The following is a 22355-nucleotide window of genomic DNA, read 5'->3' on the forward strand; positions in this document are numbered from 1 at the left end:
AGCTTGAGCAGGTAGCAATGAAACCTCCCAGTGCTTATTCTAGGGGCTGGCATGCTTCTGAAGGGAAATTCTCTTTCAGTTGGCCAAGTAGCCAGGCTACCACTGTAATTCTGTGTAGGGGAGACAGCTCAGTGGTTTGGAGTGCTTGCTCACACAGGTTTGTGGGCCAGTTTCAGATCCTCAGCACTCAAGTCAGACTTGAAGGTCAACAGATGTTTTTAGTGGAGGTAGAAGGCTGAGGCCTGTTGGGAAACAGTCTCAGTGTTGCCCAGAGTAGTGTCACAGTTGTGAACTCTGGCAATCCCCCTGCCTCTGCCTCCTGTATAGCTGGGATTACAGGGCAGCACCAGGGTGCTCCACACTAATTTTCAACTCTGGAAGCAGCTAAGCTCTTAAATTGCAAAACAAACACTGACATACATTTAAAGTGCCAGGGGAGGCCCCAGAGGAGGACACCCTCTTCTGGCCTCTCTAGGCAGCTGCACATAGTTATCCAACAGATACATAAGTTACAAATAAACTGGGGTAGGACCACAGGGAGGACACTGCCAGAGCCACATGACTCTAATCAGCATGAATGTGCCAACCCTGGAGTCAGAATAGCTTCCATATTTCCTCTCACAGAGCCCAGTTTAGGACTGTTGTTAGGGTCAGGGAGAGAGGTTGGCACGCCTTTAATCCCAGCACTTGGGAGGCAGAGGCAGGCTGATTTCTGAGTTCGAGGCCAGCCTGGTCTACAGAGTGAGTGCCAGGACAGCCAGGGCTATATAGAGAAACCTTGTCTCGAAAAACAAAAACCAAAACCAAAACAAAAACCATGGTTGCCAAGATAAGATTCGTCTTGTCCCTAAATGCACAAGCTCCAAAGCTGTCACAGATACTGCCTCAACTTTGAAGTTTCAAAACCAAATGGTCCAGCTTCTTAAGTATTTAACTCATTAGCGTTCCTTTTCAGTCTTCCACTGAAAAAGTGGAAGTGTTTGCTGTAAGGCACATTTTTTTTTTTTTGGCTTTTCTTTTTTTGTTTTTTCGAGACAGAGTTTCTCTGTGTAGCCCTGGCTGTCCTGGCACTCTGTAGACCAGGCTGGCCTCGAACTCAGAAATCTGCCTGCTTCTGCCTCCCGAGTGCTGGGATTAAAGGCGTGCGCCACCACTGCCCCAGCTAAGGCATACTTTCATATTAACACTTATAACAGCAACATCACACATTCCACAGCTGCTTCCTTGGGACCTTTTTTTCCTTCTCTTTAGAAGTTAAGTCTCAGGCTGGAGAGATGGCTCAGCGTTTAAGAGCACTGACTGCTCTTCCAGAGGTCCTGAGTTCAAATCCTAGCAACCACATGGTGGCTCACAACCATCCGTAATGAGATCTGATGCCCTCTTCTGAGATGTCTGAAGACAACTACAGTGTACTTACATATAATAAATAAATAAATAAAAAATCTTAAAAAAAAAAAAAAAGAAGTCAAGTCTCTGCATTTAGGAAACAGTTATGAAACAGAGCATAGCTTGCTCTGAAACCCCAACCAAACTCATCTTTTTTTTCCCCCGAGGGACTCAGAAGTCCTAATTGAAAAGAACACAAATGTAAAAAAGTTGACACATTTTAAGATTATAAAAATTGGTTTATTGTAAAAGAAATTCAAGGATAACCAGTTAAGTTCTTACCTGCATGCTACCTACTACAGCCAGGAAGCATTAAACACTGCTGGACATGACAACAAAGACTACGTTCAGGCCGTGATTCAAATTTAGTGAGAGGAAGGGTGTTTAAATCTCCCACAGTCAGCATGGAGGGTTTGATAAGGTCTGAGAGCACTGTCAGGCACCAGGGGCTGCTGGACATTGAGGTATAACCAGGCGCCATGCTGAGGGAGAAGGGAGACGCATCCACTTTGTGTGTGTGTGTGTGTGGGGCGGGGGGGGGGGGGGGGGGTTAAGCAGCTGGAAACTTAGGAACTTCTTTACTGAGAGCGAGAGAAGTCTTTACTGAAGAGAAACAAGTTCATAAAAGCTTTTCTATATCATAGCCCGGTAACCTTCAACAGCTCATGCCCCCCTCCCTTCCCCCTCCCCCCACTAAAGCTAGTCTGCCCACAGAAGATGCCGGCCTTTACTCTGCAGCTACTGGCCAATCATAGGCACTCGGCACGCCTATCATCTGCCCGTTCCCCACACACTGTTGTGGATCATCCATCTGCTCAATTATCAATTAGAGTAGAATTTCATCTCTGTTCTACATCAATGCATCCTCCGGGTGGCCATTTCCCCAGACTTAATTCAAGGGTGAATCTTCAACTAGTTCTAATTAAAAGCCTTAGAGTCAATGGCCTCAAATGACTGACCTATGAATCATATATAATACACTGATTGTATTTTTTGAGCACTCAAAGTACTGAGTAAAACTTTTCTACTTCATTCTTGTGCTACACTAAATCAAAGGTCCAAAAGATTTCTATCTTCCTAAGCTGAGGATTTTATAGTAGCAGCTTTAGCCAGGGGGGGAAATTGTTGTTCATTATGAACCCTTGAAAATAAGGGATTCTTCTAGAAGCACTCAAAGAGCCTTAAATGACAGAGGTGCTAGCTGGTGCCACTATAATTCATAACCAACTATTACTTCATAGCTTATACGCAGAGTTAATTCATGCCTATTTTGTTCCTTTAAAAAATACTCTTTGGAAACCATTATTACTCCTGGAGACACATAACTCTAGTAATCTTGCAAAAATAAAGCCATAATCATGCTTCATTCTAGCTCTTTGTGAAGTTCAACTACCCCCACACTTACTAGTCTGATCACTTTACCAGCCAACCCATGACCTCACAACATTCTGCACACTACCCCAGGGTCCACTCAGCATACATGGGAGTTTCCTAAGAATGATCTTGTAGGTGACACTCAACCTGACCTCAAAGTATCTGAGTGTACACCCAAAGCTGAGGTGGAGGCAGAAGGCAGGCCTGCCTCTCTAAAGCTTAAAGCTCAGAGACTGCATGGCATGAAATCAGTCTAAGGGAAGTAAGGCCACTGTTGGCTTCTGTTGTCACCACAGTGCACAGAGGGCAAGAGGCACCTCTTGGCTTTACCCACTAGAGCCCTTTCTATAACACTGCCCTCCCTCCCTCAAACACCTGCAATTGCTCCAACCAGAATTTAAACTATTTGTGAAACATAAACTACTGTGTCTAAATGTATATGTTCAAGGCTACCATTTAAAAAATAAATTGGAAAGGAAAGAAATGTTTATAAAGATACATTCTGCTATCACACTACCATAGACATATGTGTATATATGTAGAGAGGAGATAACCAAGATTTAAGATTTAAATAGGATGTTAAAAAACCAAGAAATACAGATTTCCCACCAAAAGAATGGTATTACCCACCCCAAGCTACAGCTATAAACGAATTCATTAATTTGCCTACATTCCACCAAAAACCAACCACAAAAAAAAAGGGGGGGGGGAAGGGGAGGGAGAAAAACCATCCAAAACACCCACAGAAAATATTCATTCAAACCTAATCTAGAGTATGTGGTAATAATTAATATATTTCTATGGAAACTGTCTCATGCCTCCTAAGCCTCTAAGATAAAGTCCAGGTCACTATGTGCCTAATGGGATCACTAAAAGAAGAAATGGAAAGTCCATCACTCTTCAGCATGGGTCTCCTCCATCCTCCATGAGATCAGACGCAATGCTTCTGGCTTGTTGGACCCAAGGGCCAAAGGCAGCTGAAGAAACCACCTCTTGAACAATGTTCTAAAGCATTTCAGTTCCCAGTCTGTGTGTTCAGTTAAAATGATGGGTGAAAAGACCACTGGACAAAAGGCAGAACATCCATTATCCAGCAGGCTATCCCCCCAGCAATCCCAGAGAACGTAGTTATCATAGCAAAGTTAACAAAGGAATCTGTTTGTGGTTCTGGTTCTTTAAAGCCGGCCGTGAAGAGGTCAGCAACCAACGTAAGAGCAGCGATGGGCAGAGAAAAGCGGAACAACGATGGACACTGGTTCATCTGTTTTCTGTGGTAGCCAGAGAATCCCCCACTGACTTATCTGAATTTCAGGCGTGCACATCTTAGGCTCTGTGGATCCTTCACAGACTCAGAGTGGCTCCCTGCAGCTCTATAACCACGTGAGAAAGCTTTCTTTATCTAGCTTGGTGGCAGCCAACACAGACTCCACGTCCAAGATTTCGGAACTCAGCGCTTCCTGCAGACTGGGCATCAGCTCCTCCCCTTCTATGTTCATTGCATCTCCTTCCAGTGTGCCAAGGTCCACATTTGTCCCAGGAAGGGCTTCCAGGTAATCGGGGAAGCGGCTCTGCTGTGACGGCAGGGTGCTTTGGCTGATGGTGTCTCCTAGTTTTGGGGAGGGATGAACAAATGTTTTGTGGGAAGCATCAGAGCTGCCTGTGTGAGCACATAGCTATACCCATACCAACTGAAGCACAGTGTCTACCTTAGAAAACCACACACAGAGATCACTTGGTAGCAATGTCAAGTCTCACATGCCTCACCACTTCATAGACATGCAATATAATATACAGCCTGGCTGCTTACCACAAAGTGTTAACTGACAGGCTATGAACTCCCTTGGAATTCTATATGCAGCAGTGAAAAATGACATCCACGCCTTCTTTCTTTCTCCTAGAAATGTAGCACCATTTCTAGGTAGTCAGCATGTCAAGATGGAGCACCTTCTGTCTTAAGCTGTCCTCCGGGACACTAACATCAAGCACTACAGACTCATACAGGCAACAGAAGAACAGCATTCCCAGGAGGCCTTGAAGACACGTGACCTCCCCAGACTTCTTTCTAAATTTCTTGCACTTACTGCCCAGAGAGCTTTTATTTATCTATGATATTAGCACTTCTTGGAGCTTTTGCCAGAACTTATATTCAGAAAAACAAACAGCCTTTTTAAGTGCTACAAGGGGGCCAAAGAGGTGAGACATGATAGTTGGTGAGAGGGGCCAGGATGGGGCTAGGATGAGGTAGGCCCAAGTGGCTCCTAAACAGGATTTCTGATCTCTGTAAACTCAGAGGAAGCAAGGGACAAGTTCTCCAAATCTCACCTTCTTTCATGTGTCAGATAAAAGCAGGCATGAAAGACTTCTGACACTATGGAGAAAATGTATCACTGTCCTGTGCTCTCCTCAGCCAACGCAGCGAGATCTTAGCTCCTCAATACTTGTGCAACTACTTCAACTATAAAGTCTAAGCCCCCTCCCCCAAATATGGTTTGCTAGCCCTGTAATACCTTAAACAACTCAGCTGAACCCAAAGTATTCAGAGAAAAGAGATAAATACTGGGTCACAAAAACTTACTAAAAATTAAGAACACAGATCTAAAACAAAAGAGTTCTAGTAGGCCCAACTAACACGTTAAAACAAAACAAAGTCAAACAATGGGCATGGTGGTGAGTGTCTGAAATCTCAGCATTGTGAAAGCAGAGCAGGAGGTTCACAAGGTCAGCATGGGCCATGGCAAAACCTTATCTCAAAGGAAAACCCAGTGTGTCAGCTTGTGCCTGAATCCCAGTACTCAGGAGCCTGTAAGCTCCAGGCCAGCCTGTACTAGCTGCACTGTGACCCTGTCTAAGAAGGAAGGGAGAAGAAACACAACTAGTGACTATCTGCAGCCGAAAGGGAATCAATACTCACCTGTATCCATTTCATCCACACTGTTCAGGAAGTCATCTGGGGTCCGAGGGATGCTGTAGCTGCTCATGCTTAGGCCGCTGTCTGTGCTCTCATCTCTAGAGTGATAGGTGCCACTAGGAAAACAGTGAAAAGACACAGAAAAGTTCAATCAACTCAGGGCAAAAATAAAGATGTGTTAAGCATGACCAAGATTCTGAGAGGAATAGCGAACAATCCTTGCCTTGTAGTGCCTCTGCAGAGCCCAACAGCCTCTGTACTGGAATAGGACAGATACATTGATCCTAACTAAAGTGGCAGCTGCTAAAGACAAAGCTATCTAAAGGTTCTGGGCTTGGAGAGAAAAGAAAGTGACAAGTCCCATTAACTATTTAAGCTTGGGGTCTCCAAGGTCTCAAGTCCCTAGGCCGAGGGGTCAAACCTGCATTAGGCTCATGCTCAATTTCCAGCTCCTAAGGCACACAAGTTAAGCCATGGATAGCCAAGCCTAAATAAAGAGCCAGAATGTCTTTTTGTCAAAATAGTCAAGTCACTGAAGATAAAATTCCCACAACTAGATCTTCTTGCTTCTGTTGGGGGAGGGAACACCCAAACACCTCAGCACAGCTAAGAGGCCCAAGCTTCAGAAGAGAAGGGAGGTAAAGCAGAGGGCCTTCAGGAGAAACGGGAGACAACATGCATCTTTACTTAAGGCTGAATGCCAAGTCTCAAGATTGATTCAAGAGCAGCAGAAAACAGCCTTGAAGCTTCCTGAAGAGAATCCTTTCCTAAGTTATGGCTGACAATAGCTGTTATCAACTGGAAACCTAAATTCTACTAAAACTAAAACAAAACAACAAACCAATAACCCCCACAACTCCAACGGCAATCGCTACTCTTACTGGCTTCTGACCACAGATGTAGACTGGCTCTCTCACATGATGGACATTTAAAGTGTTTGTTTAAAAAAAAAAAAAAAAAAAAAAACAAACCCTTACCAGATCCCAGCCCAGCAGTACAAATGTTTGATCCCAACCTTCTTCCTAATTAACTGTTCGATGCATTTGGCCCGTCCTCTCCTTCACTCTACATGATAAGCACTGTTTTATGCCAACGACTCTGAAAACTTCAGCAGCCTCATATAATAAATCCAAGAAACATAAACTTGCCTGAGACTGTTGGTATAGACCACAGCCATGTATATATTAGCCCAGGATGCCTGTTAGCTTCTACCAGGAATGGCAGGGACACTGTTCCCACATAGGACACACAACAGACATTGGAGTCTGTTAAGCTGGTGACTTTAGACAAACCCCACCCCCAGTCCCAGAGAAGCCACAGAGGAGCCCACTGTGATGTACGGATAATTCTTACTGTTTTCTTGGCAAAGATTGCTCTCCACTGAATCCCAACTAATTAATGCTGGCCCCTCATGCCCCCGAGCATCTAGGATAACCTGGCAGGCACCAGAGCAGCTCAGGGGACAAGGGGTTAAGATGTTTAGAAAATAGAAACACATACACCATGGAACCACACCCCTGAGCTGCAGCAGCAGCAGCTGAGGGAGTGAATAAGGGCCACTAACTGTTATGTTTTAAAATTTTGGGTGGGGCATAGCATTCCCCCATCCTTCACTAACATCCTTGGGGGTAAGATGCTGTGTGCTTGCTTTTACAAAAAGGCATTCACTCTATCCTTCAAGACTAATTTTTACAGGCAGAAATAAGCATGTTGGGGCTTTGACAGAGATCCCTGCACAAGCCTGAACAACTAGTCCCCTTTAATCCTCAGCTTTGACTGTGCTTGGCACCTGTGGAGAGATGGTTGACAGCTATGGGTTTTGGCCCACACGGATGTTCTACACAGCCATAAATCTCAAAGCAGAACAACAAAGCAAGGGTCTGTTCCAGATACTGGCCAGCGTTCTCACTAACCTGTTAAGAAAGGGATCTGAACTGTTGGTTGTCATTGTTCTCAATTCCTGAGACATCCCAGGAGAAGACACTGCATTCTGAGTCCCTCCATCCTGCTCCAGTGTAGGCAACTGGCTGCGCAGAGCTAATTCCTTAAACAAACAAACAAACAAACAAAAGTAAAGAGAAATAGTCTGCTGATTTACAAATTTACTGTTAGATTTAAAAGGGATACAATACCACAAAAGGGGTAAATAGACACAAAAAAAAGGTAAAACATTAACATATGTTTAAAATATTTTCTAATTAGAATAACCAATTTCTTCTATGCATTTTAAGTGCATAGAAGAAAGTGAGCAGGCCGGGCAGTGGTGGCGCACGCCTTTAATCCCAGCACTGGGAGGCAGAGGCAGATTTCTGAGTTCGAAGCCAGCCTGGTCTACAGAGTGAGTTCCAGGACAGCCAGGGCTATACAGAGAAACCCTGTCTCAAAAAACAAAAAACAAAAAACAAAAAACAAAAAACCTGCAGACACTAACCCTCAAACACACATAATTTATTCCATCTTACTTTTCTTTACTTGCAAAGACCCCCAAATTTTCCCTTGGGACAGTTGGGCTTTAAATGACAATTCTTAGATTTTGTTATTACTTACCGGCTCTGAAGGTTTGGGGCCAGCAGTGAAAACAGAATGGAAAGAACATGTGTGATTTGTTGTTAGACACCAGTCCCCCAACTCCCCACTGCTCACACCAAGTCTTACTGTCTTAGGGACTTCCTCCCAGAACTAAATAGAGCTGTGTTCTCTCCTCTGGGGACGGTGAGTCTGGGGTAACATTTTTTCAGGGATCAAACAGTGCTCAACAGAATCCTACCTGAAAATCTGCCTGCCACAGGGTGACGACAGGCCTCAGAGGTGCTTCAGACATTGTGGACCAGGCTCTCTTACCAGTGCCCTCACCACCCTACCCTATAAATCGTGGGTTTGTTTCCTAAGCAGATGTCACCCCTGCTTGTGCACAGGCTTTTGCACTTGGTAACTGACTTGCAACATAAGAGTTTTCTATAAAGCATGCTTCCAGGTCTCTTTGCAGTTTCCCAGACCCAAGGCTGCCTTTAAGGCACAGCTTTCTCCAGCCCCTTGAGCCACATCTTCACTCAGGGCCCAAGCCAGCAACACTTCTTACTCTACACAGCACTGCTATGGTGTCTCCTCTTTAAATTCTATTTTTTATTCAGGCTTATTTACATTCTCTGGCCTAACACCCTTCACACTGGGGCTTCTTACCTGGAGGCGTACTGAGTATTCAGGTTTATGAACTTGTGTGGGGATGTTGGAGGGAAAGATCACCTTAAATTTTTGGTAAATTCAAACTCCAATTTAAAATTTTCCTCAATTATGAATGGACAGTAACAATATTCGTTGTAGCTGATTTTTCACCAGTATTTCTGTAACTCATATTTCCGTAATACTCCTCAACCATTAGGGAAAGGCAGGATCAAACTAGTCCACGTTACTATCAAGAAAACCAACAACAAATGCTGTAGAGACTGAGAGAGGAGAGAAAGGAAACCTGGTGTGCCGCTAGAGAACAAGTAAGTCAGTACAGAGCAAAGGTGCGCTGGAAACGCAGTGAGGAACATCAGACCAGAGAACCACTCCTGGGTAAACACCACAGGGAACCCAATTCCTTGAGACACTTGCACATCTGTTTAATATTGCTTTACTCACAACAGCCAAGGTTTTGAGGCAAAGGGGTCTTAGAGGCCCAGCAACAGATGTGTAGATAAAGAAAATGTGATATGAAATATGAACAACTCATGGAAATGGGGGTGAACATAGTGTGCAAAGTAAGCCAAACTCAGACAAGTATCATATGGCTTCTCCTACTGAAAATCTCAATTAAAATAAAGTATATATACCCACAAAGGCATGAAAATGAAAGGTGGCTGGCTTATTTGGTGAGAGAGACTAACAAGGAGAGATCAAGAGGATGTGGTGGTGAGGTACATATGAGGAAAGCACACAATGACCAATATGTTTCATATATTAAACATTTCATCCAGACCAGATTATTCTGAAACTCACTCTGTAGCTGAGGCTAGCCTTAAACTGAGAGATCTGCCTGCCTCTGCCTCCCAAGTGCTGGGTTTAAAGGTGTGGGCCACCACTGCCCAGCTAATGTGTAAGTATTGTGCACCCCTGCACTTTCTCAGAACTTGTTTTCCACATGTGGCTTCACCAGTTCTTGGATGACCTCGCCTCCCACTTAACCCTTCACATTCCAGGCTCTTCCTGCTCTAGCCTTTCCTGGTTTCTTTTGTCCTCTCTCTACAAGTCCATGACCTTTAGCTTTCTAGGTGGTGTGTGTGTGTGTGTGTGTGTGTGTGCGCGTGTGTGCGCACGTGCCTGTCTTGCTCAGTTTCTGTCTGCATATTCTCTACAGGGTCAAGCCCATTTCAACAAGAACACTGAGACTATTAGGCTATTAGACCCAGTCTTAGATCTTCTGGCTGTTTCTGTGGCCTCCTCTTGCTCTGCATAAAGGCCAACACTTTCTGTAGTGGTTGTAGTGATGCCCCATTTCTGTTTGACAGAATTCTCTCACTGATAACATCACCCTGAAAGGTAAGAAGTGACTCTATAATGGTGGCTTTCCTATGTGTGGCTTCTTGCTAAGACATCTTTTTTCTTTCTATTATTTAGGGTTCAAGAAAGGCAATGCTCTTCCCATGTTAACTCCTACAACAATCCCAGCTGCATTTTGAGATTGAATTTTGCAGGACATGTCTTTAAAACCCTGAACATATAGCATGCTCGTGGTGCTTAGCATACCATATTAACCTATGCCCTGTAAGGACAGGGTGAAGAAACAGATGGAACACAGTGCCCCCAATGGAGGAGCTAGAGACAGTACCCAAGAAGCTGAAGGGTCTGTAACCCTATAGGAGGAACAACGATATGAACTAACCAGTACCCCCCAGAGCTGTGTCCCTAGTTGCATATGTAGCAGAAGATGGCCTAATCGGCCATCATTGGGAGGACAGGCCCTTGGACTTGCAAATTATATGCCCCAATTCAGGGGAATGCTAGGGCCAGGAAAAGTGGGAGTGGGTAGGTTGGGGAGCAGGGCAGGGGGAGGATATAAGAGACTTTCGGGATAGCATTTGAATTGTAAATGAAGAAAATATCTAATAAAAAATTGTTTAAATAAAAAAATAAATTAATTAAAAAAACCAAAACAGTAGCAACACTGAGCCAGGGTTCTGTGACGTGCTAATCAAGCAAGTACTGCCAATACCCGTATCCCAGCACCTCAGAGGCATCTTATCAAAGACGCATATTTTTTGCCTGCCTCATTTTGAATTCTGTTCAGTCAACAGTAGCATGGTCCACAGCTGACAAATAGTTAATAGAAATAACTGTAGTGTGCTGAATCTTCATAATATTTTAACAATATTTTATCTTGGCTCTTCTGAAGATTGTACTTTTCCAAGGTTACTGAATGGGTTAAAACTGGTAGCAGCCCCTGTAGGCTGTAGGGAACACTTGTACTTTTAATTCAGCACTCAGCAGAGGCAGAGGCAGGCTGAGGCAGGTCAGCCTGGTCTACAAGAATGAGTTCCAGGAGAAATTGTCTCAAAGTATCTGTTTTTGCTGCTTTGAATTCTGATGCTCTTCTGCTTTTACTGGTCTCCCTTTTTAATTTCTTTTTATCTCATGTGCACTGGTGTTTTGCTTGTATGTTTGAGGGTATAGGACCCTCTAGAACTAAAGTTATAGACAGCTATGCTCTACCATATATACATGGATGCTGGGAAATCCAGGTTCTAATCGCAACCAGTGCTCCTAACTGCTGAGCCCCTACTTCCAGACTCATTTAACAATTCAGTTTCTCCCACTAGCAGATGCTGCAGATCCAGCAGTCTAGAGTCACTAAGAAAGGCAACTTAGGGATATGAAGGCAGCTGTTCATTCTTAGTCACCCAAGGAGCCACCAGAAGGGTCCCTGAGCCATGATCAAAATCCAGCTACCCCGACCTTGATGGGATCAATAAGAACAAGAGCCAGTACAGGGTTAGCAATGATTTGCAGGAAACCAAGATCACAAAGACATCCATCCTGCGCACACACACAGATGATAAACATTATACTCAAGGCAAGGTAAACTGGCTGGGTTCTGAAACTTGTAAAACAGAACTGATTGAGTGGTACCTGAAACAGTTTTGAGAGTTCAAATTGAGACATCTGCTTCTTGTTCATTCTTTCTTTGCTTTGACTCAGGCAGGCCCATGCCTTCTTCTGTTTTTCAGCCCTTGCCCACCTCAACCCCGGCTGCCCTGGAACTCTCTGTAGACCAGGCTCACCTACGCCTGCTTCTTGAGTACTGGTATTAAAGGCATGCTCCAGCATCACCTGGCAGGTCCGCGCCTTCTAATCGCACACACACTTCTGTTCTTGTTCTAGACATAGAACCAGCCCTGGTTTCTCCTGCTGCTGCTGCTGCTGCTTTCTCTCCTGTCCTCAGAAAAGAAGGTTCTGTGCTTCCTGCCATTCTTTCTCTTTTTTAAAAAATTTTTTAATTTTGTTTTAATTAGGTATTTTCTTCATTTACATTTCCAATGCTATCCCAAAAGTCCCCCATAACCCCCCCCCGCCCCGCCATTCTCTTAACACAATTTAGTTAAATCAAATTTTATGTGGCCAAACACACATGGTACTTACCCTTTTATTTAGTGTATATAATCACAAACCCCTATGTAAACCTAAGCCAGGTGCCGTGACAATGCACACCTGTAATTCTAGCACCTGGAAGGTTGAAGCAGAAGGACTTCAAGCCCTAAAGGCCGGGCTCTAACAGCCTTGTTTTAACAGTCAGATACAAACCCTAAAACTAGTCTAATCTCCGTCTTCTTCAATGACTGTTGCCACAGTGCTTATCTTTCATTTTTAAAAGATGACATCATATTTAATACGGAGCCACAGATCAATGGCTTTCCTTTCTTTCCAGGCTGTACTAAGGATCAAATCCAGTACCTCACACTTGCCGGCCATGTACTGTGAAAAATGACACTGAAGTCAGGGGCAAGAAACTCAACTTTATCCTGGAAAGCAGGCAGCGCCATCTTCCTTATGAGCCACCATGGAAAGCTCCCTCTACATCAGGCTGGGACCACTGACTTTACTCACAGGGCAGGACTCTAAACATGTCCCAGATTAGCTGAGATTTACAGGCTCACTGGGAAAAGCTACTGCATATTTGAATTATTACCGAAGAAAATGCTCTAAAAATACTTACTTGATTTAGAAAAAGTCAAATACTCTAGTAGAAGAACTATTTGACCTCTGACACAGGGCAGAAGCCTGACCCGACTCTGGCCAAATTTCTTCTGATTTGCTTACTTCCCCATTTTTGAAAGACTTTCAAACTTTTCCAACTACCTTTGGGAAAAGAGAAGTTTAACAAACTTGTATTTTTAGCTCAGTAGTCTAATTTTAGGCACTGTGTTCAAGATGAAATAATCCCAAGTTCCTTGGAGACAGAGCAACTTGCAACATCTAATGCTTCGGGTGATATCACTCCTGTAGACCATCCAATTCTGTCCCAGGCTTAAGTTGTAGCAGCTACTCCACACTGACCCAGTTAAAGGACAATGGATGTATTTCTGTGCTGAAGACCAAACTGGAGAGAGGCAAACGCTGCACCACTGAAGCTACCTCCCAGGCAACATCAGTTACGATAGGACAGCTTACAGGTGATCTTTGGAAAAGTCAGCTCTAATTTCATGCTCACCCTCCTTCAGTATCTGACTGACTACGTGCAGCATGGAGTAGGGTGCACCCCAACCTTCCACTCATGTATTGAGAACTGCCCAAAGCCTTCTCAAAGGCTCTGACAACATGTAGAATGTTTTCTGTTCTTTAAGTGTGACTGTCACGTGCCATGCCATAGTGTTGTTTGCTGAAAACACATGCTAACACAGACTAAGAAACAGGAAACCCTGTAGCAACCTTGCTCCAAGAAGTGACATCTGACACAGGGTTCGGGGTGCACGTGCGTGTGCACAATGGTGCTCACATGCATGCAGGTTGATTTATATAGGAAGAGAAGCTGTTCTTAGATTCAATGAATGCCCAAGACATGATTAAGAAAGAGGTGAGTGGCCGGGTGTGGTGGTGCATGCCTTTAATCCCAGCACTTGGGAGGCAGAGGCNGGCGGATTTCTGAGTTCGAGGCCAGCCTGGTCTACAGAGTGAGTTCCAGGACAGCCAGGGCTACACAGAGAAACCCTGTCTCAAGAAAACAAAACAAAACAAAAAACAAAAAGAAAGAAAGAGGTGAGTGGGCAGGAAGCCAGGTGTGTCTGTGGGGGCAGAGGAAAATGGACTACTTTTCTAGTGCAAGGTCAGGCTGGACCACAAAACACAAAATATGACAAGACAAAAAAAAAAAGAAAGCCAGGGAAACTGCATTATTTATGCAAAAACTCCCCCCATCATTTATGTGGAAAACACTCAACAACTGATCACTACTCTAGCTTTTAACAATTTCTTGAAGCCAACAACAAACAGGTTTAACTTTACTGAATCCTATTTGCTGCATATGTAAATACTAAGGGTAGCCAACGGTGGATGCAGCCAAGTCAGTCTGTACTGTCTTCGGCAGTCCTGAGCAATGTGAAAAACATGTGCTTTTGGATACAGGCACGGGCACGTTGACAATCATCTGTTTAAGGAGGGTCACCTTTGTGAAGGGGAAACTTAAACGTAGGAAATGAAAAATTAACTCCCCAAATACATATTCTTATAAACAGTCTGTCTTGGTGATAGCTATCTGGACCACAATTCTGTTCTTGGCGTTGTTTTTTGGTTTTTCGAGACAGGGTTTCTCTGTGTGGCCCTGGTTGTCCTTGAACTCAGAATCTGCCTGTCTTTGCCTCCCAAGTGCTCGGATTAAAGGCATGGGCCACCACTGCCCGGCTAAACCAACAATTCATAAGCTGTCATTGCTCAAGGTCTTAGCCAGGTGTCTTAGTTCAAAGTCTTAGCCAGGTATGGTGGTGATCCAAGTTAAGGCCAACCCTGATTCAAAAACCAAACCAAGACAGGGTCATATTTGTCTCATTTCCCAACTCACCTTTTAAGTCATAAAGTTCTTCATTATTTCTAAAATGAACATATTAAATTGGGCTGTTTCTGACAGATTTCTGGAGTTTGGTCTTTTTTTGACTCAGAACTTAAAAAGCAAAAACCAAACAAGAAAACCAGAAAGCTCTTTATGGCATCACTTCTTCAAGAGAACTTTAGTTAGTAAATCAAAGACGTCAACTATTAGCAGTGTGCAGGGTGTAAGGGTAACCACTCTGCAATACCTTTGTCTCACTGTGTAGCCCTGAATTCACTATGTAGACTAGGCTGGCCCTGAACTAATTAAATAAATCTAGGATTTATGAAAATTTAGGAATTCCAAGAGAAAAGAGATACTGTTGAAGAAAGTGTTAAAAGAATTGTAAATTATGATTTCTGATGTCTGTTAACTTGGAAGACAGTTTTGAGTTGGGGGAAGTCAAATTCTTTGCTGTTACTAAATTTTCAAGAAAGAAATGTCTTTGGCAATGATTTTTACATGGTTCTTAACAGTGACTTGATTTTGCCTAAATTGTTTGCTTAAAAAAATATAGGGCAGCACAGCCGGGCGTGGTGGCACACGCCTTTAATCCCAGTACTTAGGAGGCAGAGGCAGGAGGATTTCTGAGTTCGAGGCCAGAGGTCTACAGAGTAAGTTCCAGGACAGCCAGGGCTATACAGAGAAACCCTGTCTCGAAAAACAAACAAACAAAAAAATATATATATACACACACACACATATATATATGGCAGCTGAACCTTTTTTCTATCAAGTGTTAATGTGTAGCTAGCCAAATCCTCCAACGTTGTCACTCACTCACAGAGTCACTCCTGAGGCACCCGGAGCTGTGCCAGGAACAAGGAGAATTGTCTCACCCAGCCACAAAACACTGACCCTGTCATTTCTATAAAGACTGAAACTGACTTTTGATCTCCTAAATCTGAGATAAGACATTTATGTGATTGTCTTGTTTCGGGTACTTCAGCTTCTGATGAGGACCCTCCTGGATGAGACATGGCCTTAGAGAGAACAGAAAGTCCTAGTTGGTAGGAGAGGGGACCAGCAAGGATCTCACCGATGAAAAGCAGCTTACCAAATATAGGAGTCACTGACCATGAAGCATAAGGCTGCGAGCCTTTGAGGCGGGAGAGACCTCAGACACTCAGAACCCCATTTTCAACAGAGAAAGAGGGCAAAATGTATCCAGAAAGATAATTTCTTCAATGTGTGTCTTCCAGACCTGTGACAAAGTTGGAGTGTACAGGACTGCCTTGTGAGAGACCTAGATACACCATAGGTAGTGGGTATTCACACTCAGAGCAGAGATATACAGGTATAGTTTCTTTTGGGTTATAGAAATGAATATTTAAGCTCTACATAAGAACAATTTCCTTCAATCCTATAAACATACAATAATTTATGGTGAAAAGTTCCATATTTAGCTATAAAGATCTAAAAATACCTTGAAAGGTCTTTCTTCTGTCAATATGATTCATACCACATGCCTGAGGTTTTCATTAATCCATGAATGAGTACACACATGCTACAGGATTCCAGAATACAGACATGATTTGTTAGCCTCATTAAAAGTGCTAAAAAAACATGTTTTGACTGAAGTTATTTAAAAATGCTGACATTGCTTGTACACACTTGTAATCTAGTAACTCAGGAGAGAGCTCTTAAAACCTTCGAAGAGTTCAAGGTCAGCCTGGTCTAAGTCGCAAGTTCCAAAACAGCCAGAGCTACACAGCCGCGACCCTGTCTAAGTAAGTAAGTAAGTAAATAAAACCAATGCACACTTGGGACTCTGGACCTGCTGACAATTGCATCCGCTGTGCTAGGGCCGTGAATAAGACGCATCTTTCTACTGCAGAAGTGAAAAAGCAACAACTATGATGTCTGCACAAAGTCTGCACGTCTTTAGCCCTTCCCATGTCTGCCTAGACTGTTGAGCACTGTGTGGCTGACTGCCTTGATTCTGAGAAGCCCCCTCCCTCACCATCTTCCCTGCCAGAGTGATGCTTTCATCTCAGCACTTGGGAGGCAGAGGCAAGTGGAGTTCTAGGACAGTCAGGGCTACCCAGAGAAACCCTGATAAACGAACACTCACTGCCCACCACCGAACAAAACCCTTCCTTGACACCGTGGCAGGCATGGTGCTTAGGAGGACAGAGGAAGCCCTTATAAGCCATGTCTCTTTTTGACGCTCTCCTGCCTGTCTTCCTCATGCACTCTCTCTTCCCTCAAAGGCAGTCCAGATTGAGAATTCCTTTTCTCCAAGTAGAGTCAGAGCAAATAAAGTCATTCTCTTGCAGTGTTCACGAGGTCCAGCAACATTGCCTTTTCCCTTTCCTTGTCAAGGAAAGTCTCTAAGCCCCCTTGCCCAGAAGGGTGAGCTTATCGGCCCTGTTGGGGTTCTGCTAGATGTGTGCCAACACTGGATCTACTGCTCATTCAACTGCACTATCAATTTGGTTTTGCTGGGTCTCTGAGCTACCACTTTTGAAGGCTCTTGGGTAATGAAAAAACAGATTAAATAAATTGGAAACCCTACTGTTCTGGTTTTTGTTATAGAGCAATAGCTGTACCCTCTCTGATATGAGAAACGTCACTTTTCTCTCCATATACAATGTCTCAAGGTCATGGAGAATAATGTAATAATGTAGGGTAAGAGAGAGAAACACCCTGAAGCTTCAATGTCAGAGTTCACCACCACAGTTAAATACACAGATTGAGAGATTCATAGCCATCGATCCATACGCTGACAACTAGTTTTGCCTTAGAAAGGGTCTCATGGGGCTGGTGAGATGGCTCAGTGGGTAAGAGCACCCGACTGCTCTTCCGAAGGACAAGAGTTCAAATCCCAGCAACCACATGGTGGCTCACAACCATCCGTAATGAGATCTGGCGCCCTCTTCTGGAGTGTCTGAAGACAGCTGCAGTGTACTTATATAAAATAAATAAATAAATCTTTAAAAAAAAAAAAAAAAAGAAAGGGTCTCATGTAAGTCCACACCAGTCTCCAACTTGCTATGCAGCCAAGGCAGGCTCCGAAGTCTTTACCCGCCAGCACTCACTTCCCAAGTACAGGGACCATGGGTCTGTATAACCACACCCACAAAAACTGGTATTTTAAATCTTTAGCATGGGTAATGGCAGTTTCAAAATTTATCTCTCTCAAACATTTTTGATGTAGACTCTACAAATCTAAAGCATCTGCTCCAACTAAAACACCTTAAAAATTTTACTGTTGTGTTAGGAATTGAACCCAGAGCCTTGTACATACTGAGCGCATGGATGATCACTGACTTGGGCCCCTAGCCAAGCCAGGTGGCAAGGCTGTAATCTGGACTGCGAGGCTGATGCAGAGGATCCATGAGAGTTCAAGGCCATCTGGCCTATATATTTGGTGAATTCTTTTCTTTAAAACAAAACAATACATAAAGAGTTTCTATTCAAGAGTGAAATGAAGACCTGAAGGCATCTATACTTGCTAGATTTGGTTTCAGATATGAGCAAGAATGAATCTCTGCAATTATTCTGACTTCTAGGACTTATGATATGAATGCAAATCTAAGGAGTTACCTTGTCTGTTGAGTATCACTGATAGAAACCACTACTTTAGAGAAACAGAAGGAAAGACTGTCTTTGTGTGTAAGAGCCAGTGCTATGCAGTTTTATAGCCAGCTGTGCATAGTGTCTCTTGCCTTGAGAATGACTGTGCTCTTTGCTCTAGTGTTTGCACTTCCTTCCTTGGTGCTCTGGTTAAATGAAGGCATTATGATAAAGAAAACAAGAGTTCACGTCAGGCATCTTTAATCCCAGGACATGGAAGCAGAGGCAGGCAGATCTGTGGGTTCAAAAACCAGCCTAACCCAAAAATTGAAAAAAGAAAGAAAAAAATACAGTTTATTTTCTTAGTAAGGATGACATCTAACTTTATCACCAGTAAGTCCATTGGCATGTGTTCCCTCCACTTAGCCTAGAGTTGCTCCAAAGAGTGTGAGTTTGGCAGGGCAGTGGCACACGCCTTTAATCCCAGCACTTGGGCAGCAGAGGCAGGTGGATTTCTGAGTTCGAGACCAGCCTGATCTATAGGGTGAGTTCCAGGACAGCCAGGGCTACACAGAGAAACCCTGTCTTGAAGAAAAAAAAAAAAAAGTGTGAGTTTGAGTTTGGCTGCTAATGTGGCAGCAATCTTATTAGCACTTGGGAGGCTGAGGCAGGACAGCCATAGAAAAAACTGAAGCCAGCCTGGGTTATAATACAGTGATGCCCCAAAAGAAAGAGAGGTCAAAGGGGTGGAGCAAGAGCTACTTCTGCTCATTTAAAAAAGGCACAAGGGCTCTCTTCAACTCCAAATTTCTTTGGGTCTTCTAGAGCAGAAACAGGTTGGATCCACACTGGTGCCCAGACTGCCACCATTCCCACAGCTCAGACGGGCGAGCAGCCACAGGAGTACCTGGTGCTTGGTGACCACTATGTCACCGAGCAGAACCGAAACACCAAGTGGTTAACAGGGCTTTTACAATGCCCTCCTTCAGAAGGGTTACTGAGAATAACATATTCATTAGGATTTCCAAAGACAGCCTGCAAGTATATAAACTAACTACTTTCTTTGCTATGGCTCAATTCACTGATTCTTTTAAAACGTTTTTAAAGAGAGTGAGAAACGAAAATCTATTTTAAGTTGCTTGAACAAAAATGATATACATTTGGAGGCTGGCAAAATGACCACCAAGACACACTGTGTATGGTATAGGAAGTTCTGAGAGTCTCAAAAGCCACACACCCTGGGAGAATCAGCACAGCCAGACAGTCGTCAGTCCCCTGGAAAAGTAATGCCAAGTGTCTTGGGAGAAAGATGACTCAAACATATCCATTCTGGCTTATCTCCAATGAGAACAGGGCCAGGAACACGGTGTCTCTCTTTCCTAATTTAGTTATCTTTTTCCCCAATGCTAAAACATCATATAAGAGCCTACCTGACATTTTGGAGCATTTGCTGTGCTGGGATTGATATTCCGTATTGCCTAAGAGTAAAAAATAAGACGGATAAAAATTACTTTAAGCCACATGGTTTGGCTGTGTAGGCTGACTTATAAATTGTATCCAGACATCTCACCATAGCACAGAATTCCCAAGCTACCCAAGAAACAGCAGGCTAAGGAGGATAGGAGCCAGTTAAGTCACCACAGAACACACTGCCCCTCACAGTCCAGCAGCACTGAGGATAGACAGCAAGACTTGACGCCAAGACAAAGGCAAACTTAGTAATAGTCAGGTAGGCTTTGTTTCTGTGTTAGAGGTAGCTGGGAGAAATAATTTTCAATGTTTCAGTGATAAGACACAGCAGTGGATGGAAGACGTTCACAAGAAGCCAGAGACCCTAAGATGTACTCAATTTACAGATTGCTAAACAAACAGTTCTAAATTAAAATGCAGTCCATTAGCATCAGAACAGAGGAGGTCTGACTCTTCAACATGGGTGAGACGACACAGGAGGCAGCAGAGAAAAAGTAGCAGAGGCCACCTGTAAAGAAGAAAGGCCACTTTGTTCAGCACCCACCACCCAAGAACAGCCAGAAAGCTTCTTTGGAAGGAAGAATTTTACAAGTAGCAGAATTGGCCCAAGAAACCCTGGCTAACTGACGTAACACAGTGACAGAGGTGCATCTCTAGGTTAAAAATGAGAGGACAGTATAAACTAAGTGAGTTTCTTATTCTGTTAACAATCTTGATTTTTGGCAGCCCACATGCATATGAAATTGCACTGCACACCCACCAGTCACATGGTCACAACAGAATAAAGACAACGAATCAGGCTTTCTTATTTTTATTCCTTCGAATTTGCGAGTGCGCCTGTCCTTAGTGTTTCATATAACTGGGAAGTACCCTTCCCTCTGCAGAGTGAGAGATAGAGGGAGAGGACAACAACTGTGTTAGTGTGCTTTCCCTGTGCATCTATTGTCTTTCAAGACAATTCTCTCATCGTCTGCTGGCACTAACCTTGTCAACACACCTGGATCATGGGGGCACATTATAAATGAGCACCAATAGCTTAAGTAGGAGGAGTCTGTCTGAGATTCCACGGCTTAGGTTAATCTTTAAGGTCAACATTCTAGGAACAGAAGTGTAATGTAAAACTAATTTTAAATATTCACAGTAGCTCTGATTTTAGAAAAGGCAATTTAGGAAGTACAGACACTATTGTGTTGGTAAACATCTTAGGGGGTGAGGAAAGAAACTTTGTTATTTTACAACCAAAACAAAACCAGAGTCTCTGGGGAAAGGAGATTGTTATGTCCTGGGTCCTCTCCTTTTGTACACTCTTGACCACTGTAATACGGTACCATTCATTCAAACACTTTCTATACAAATTTGAAAAGATCTACTACTTAACCAAAGACCAACTTCTTACTAATATAACAATATCTTAAATACTTTAAGATAAACAAAATAACTGGGTGGGGCTAGGGATTTCCTGAACCCAGGACCCCACACATGCTAGGCAAATGCTCTTTCACTAGACTACAGCTCAGTCCCAAACTTTTCTTGAGATCATTTCTTCTTCTTCAGCCTGATGACCAACATTGTTTTTTGAGGGAACTGGTCTCAAGTTCTTCACTGTCAGGTCCTCCTGCCCCTCAACGTGAAAAAACACACCAAATGAATCTAAGACATAGGATCTTATAAACTTGGGGAATAATCTGTATAATGTTTTAAATGAAATTCTTTGGCTTCCAATACTGAAGCATTTGTCACACACACACACACAAAAACCGTTTAACAGTATACTCTACAAATAATTCATTTAAGGTAGAAACTCTTTCTCCAAGGGACGGCCCAGAGTCCCTCCATTGTGAAGCGCTCAGAACCAATGTCTGTAACCCACCTGCACCTAGGAAGAAGCATTTCTTCTTAACTGCAATGACAACTGCACAGGTACTTTCCTTTTTTTCTTTTTGAAACAGTTTCATGTAGCTCAGGCTAGCCTTCACATTACAATGTAGCTCAGGCTGGTTGTGAGCTCCTGATCTTTTTGCAATGGCCTCCCAAATTCTGGATGAGAGGGAGAGGTGTGCATCACCACTCTGGCTAATAAATATAGCTTTTTATGATGTAGGGCAATGAATTACAGTGCATGTGAGCCAAGGCTAGTCAAGGAACGGGACAAAGACAGGCAGACAGAGCCTACTTTCACAAACCAAACATTCCTTGGTAGCTGATTGAAGCTAAAATGAGAAACACAGACTTGTGGGAGGAAAAGCCCAGAAGACAAAGGCTGCACTCTAACCTGTGGTCTCACCTGCCGAAATAATTCCTGTTGTTTCAACCGCAGTCTCTCCTTCTCCATCTGTAACTGCTGCAGCTGTATTTGCTGCTGCTGGTTGGAACTGCCTCCACCTAGGACGCCTCCCTGTGGGCTCTGGGGAGCCAAGGGTGGGGGCTGCTTCACTGGAGCACTCTGAGTGATCCTCTGGTTCATGGCTGAAATGAAACAAAGATTGTCCTCAGAGACTAGAAAAGGATCACTCAAGCATGCAAGGGGATAGAAGAGAAGTCAGCATAAAAGTGATGGCTGTGACTCATGGCTGCTACAACTGTTACAGATCCCTAAGGCAAAGGGAACTTGTGTAGCATCAGAACAGGAATCAAAGTGGC

At 43.6% G+C, this 22355-nt stretch overlaps 1 protein-coding gene across 3 annotated transcripts in view; it reads right to left on the reverse strand.

The window, feature by feature from the left end:
- Window positions 1-1604: 1604 nt before the first annotated feature.
- Yap1 (Yes associated protein 1) overlaps window positions 1605-22355 on the reverse strand; it is a 73889-nt gene continuing 53138 nt past the window's right edge. Inside the window, exons 5-9 of one of the 3 annotated variants that reach the window (XM_029481165.1) lie at window positions 21988-22181; window positions 19676-19723; window positions 7582-7712; window positions 5672-5784; window positions 1605-4366 (exon numbers count right to left, since the gene is read on the reverse strand). In XM_029481165.1, coding sequence (XP_029337025.1) covers window positions 4131-4366; window positions 5672-5784; window positions 7582-7712; window positions 19676-19723; window positions 21988-22181 — 722 coding nt within the window. In that variant the 3' untranslated portion in view covers window positions 1605-4130. The remainder of the gene's footprint in view (window positions 4367-5671; window positions 5785-7581; window positions 7713-19675; window positions 19724-21987; window positions 22182-22355) is intronic. The other 2 variants (XM_021171848.2, XM_021171849.2) reach the window with 2 other exon arrangements.

Source organism: Mus caroli, chromosome 9 (assembly GCF_900094665.2).
Source record: "Mus caroli chromosome 9, CAROLI_EIJ_v1.1, whole genome shotgun sequence".
Lineage (NCBI taxonomy): Eukaryota > Metazoa > Chordata > Mammalia > Rodentia > Muridae > Mus > Mus caroli.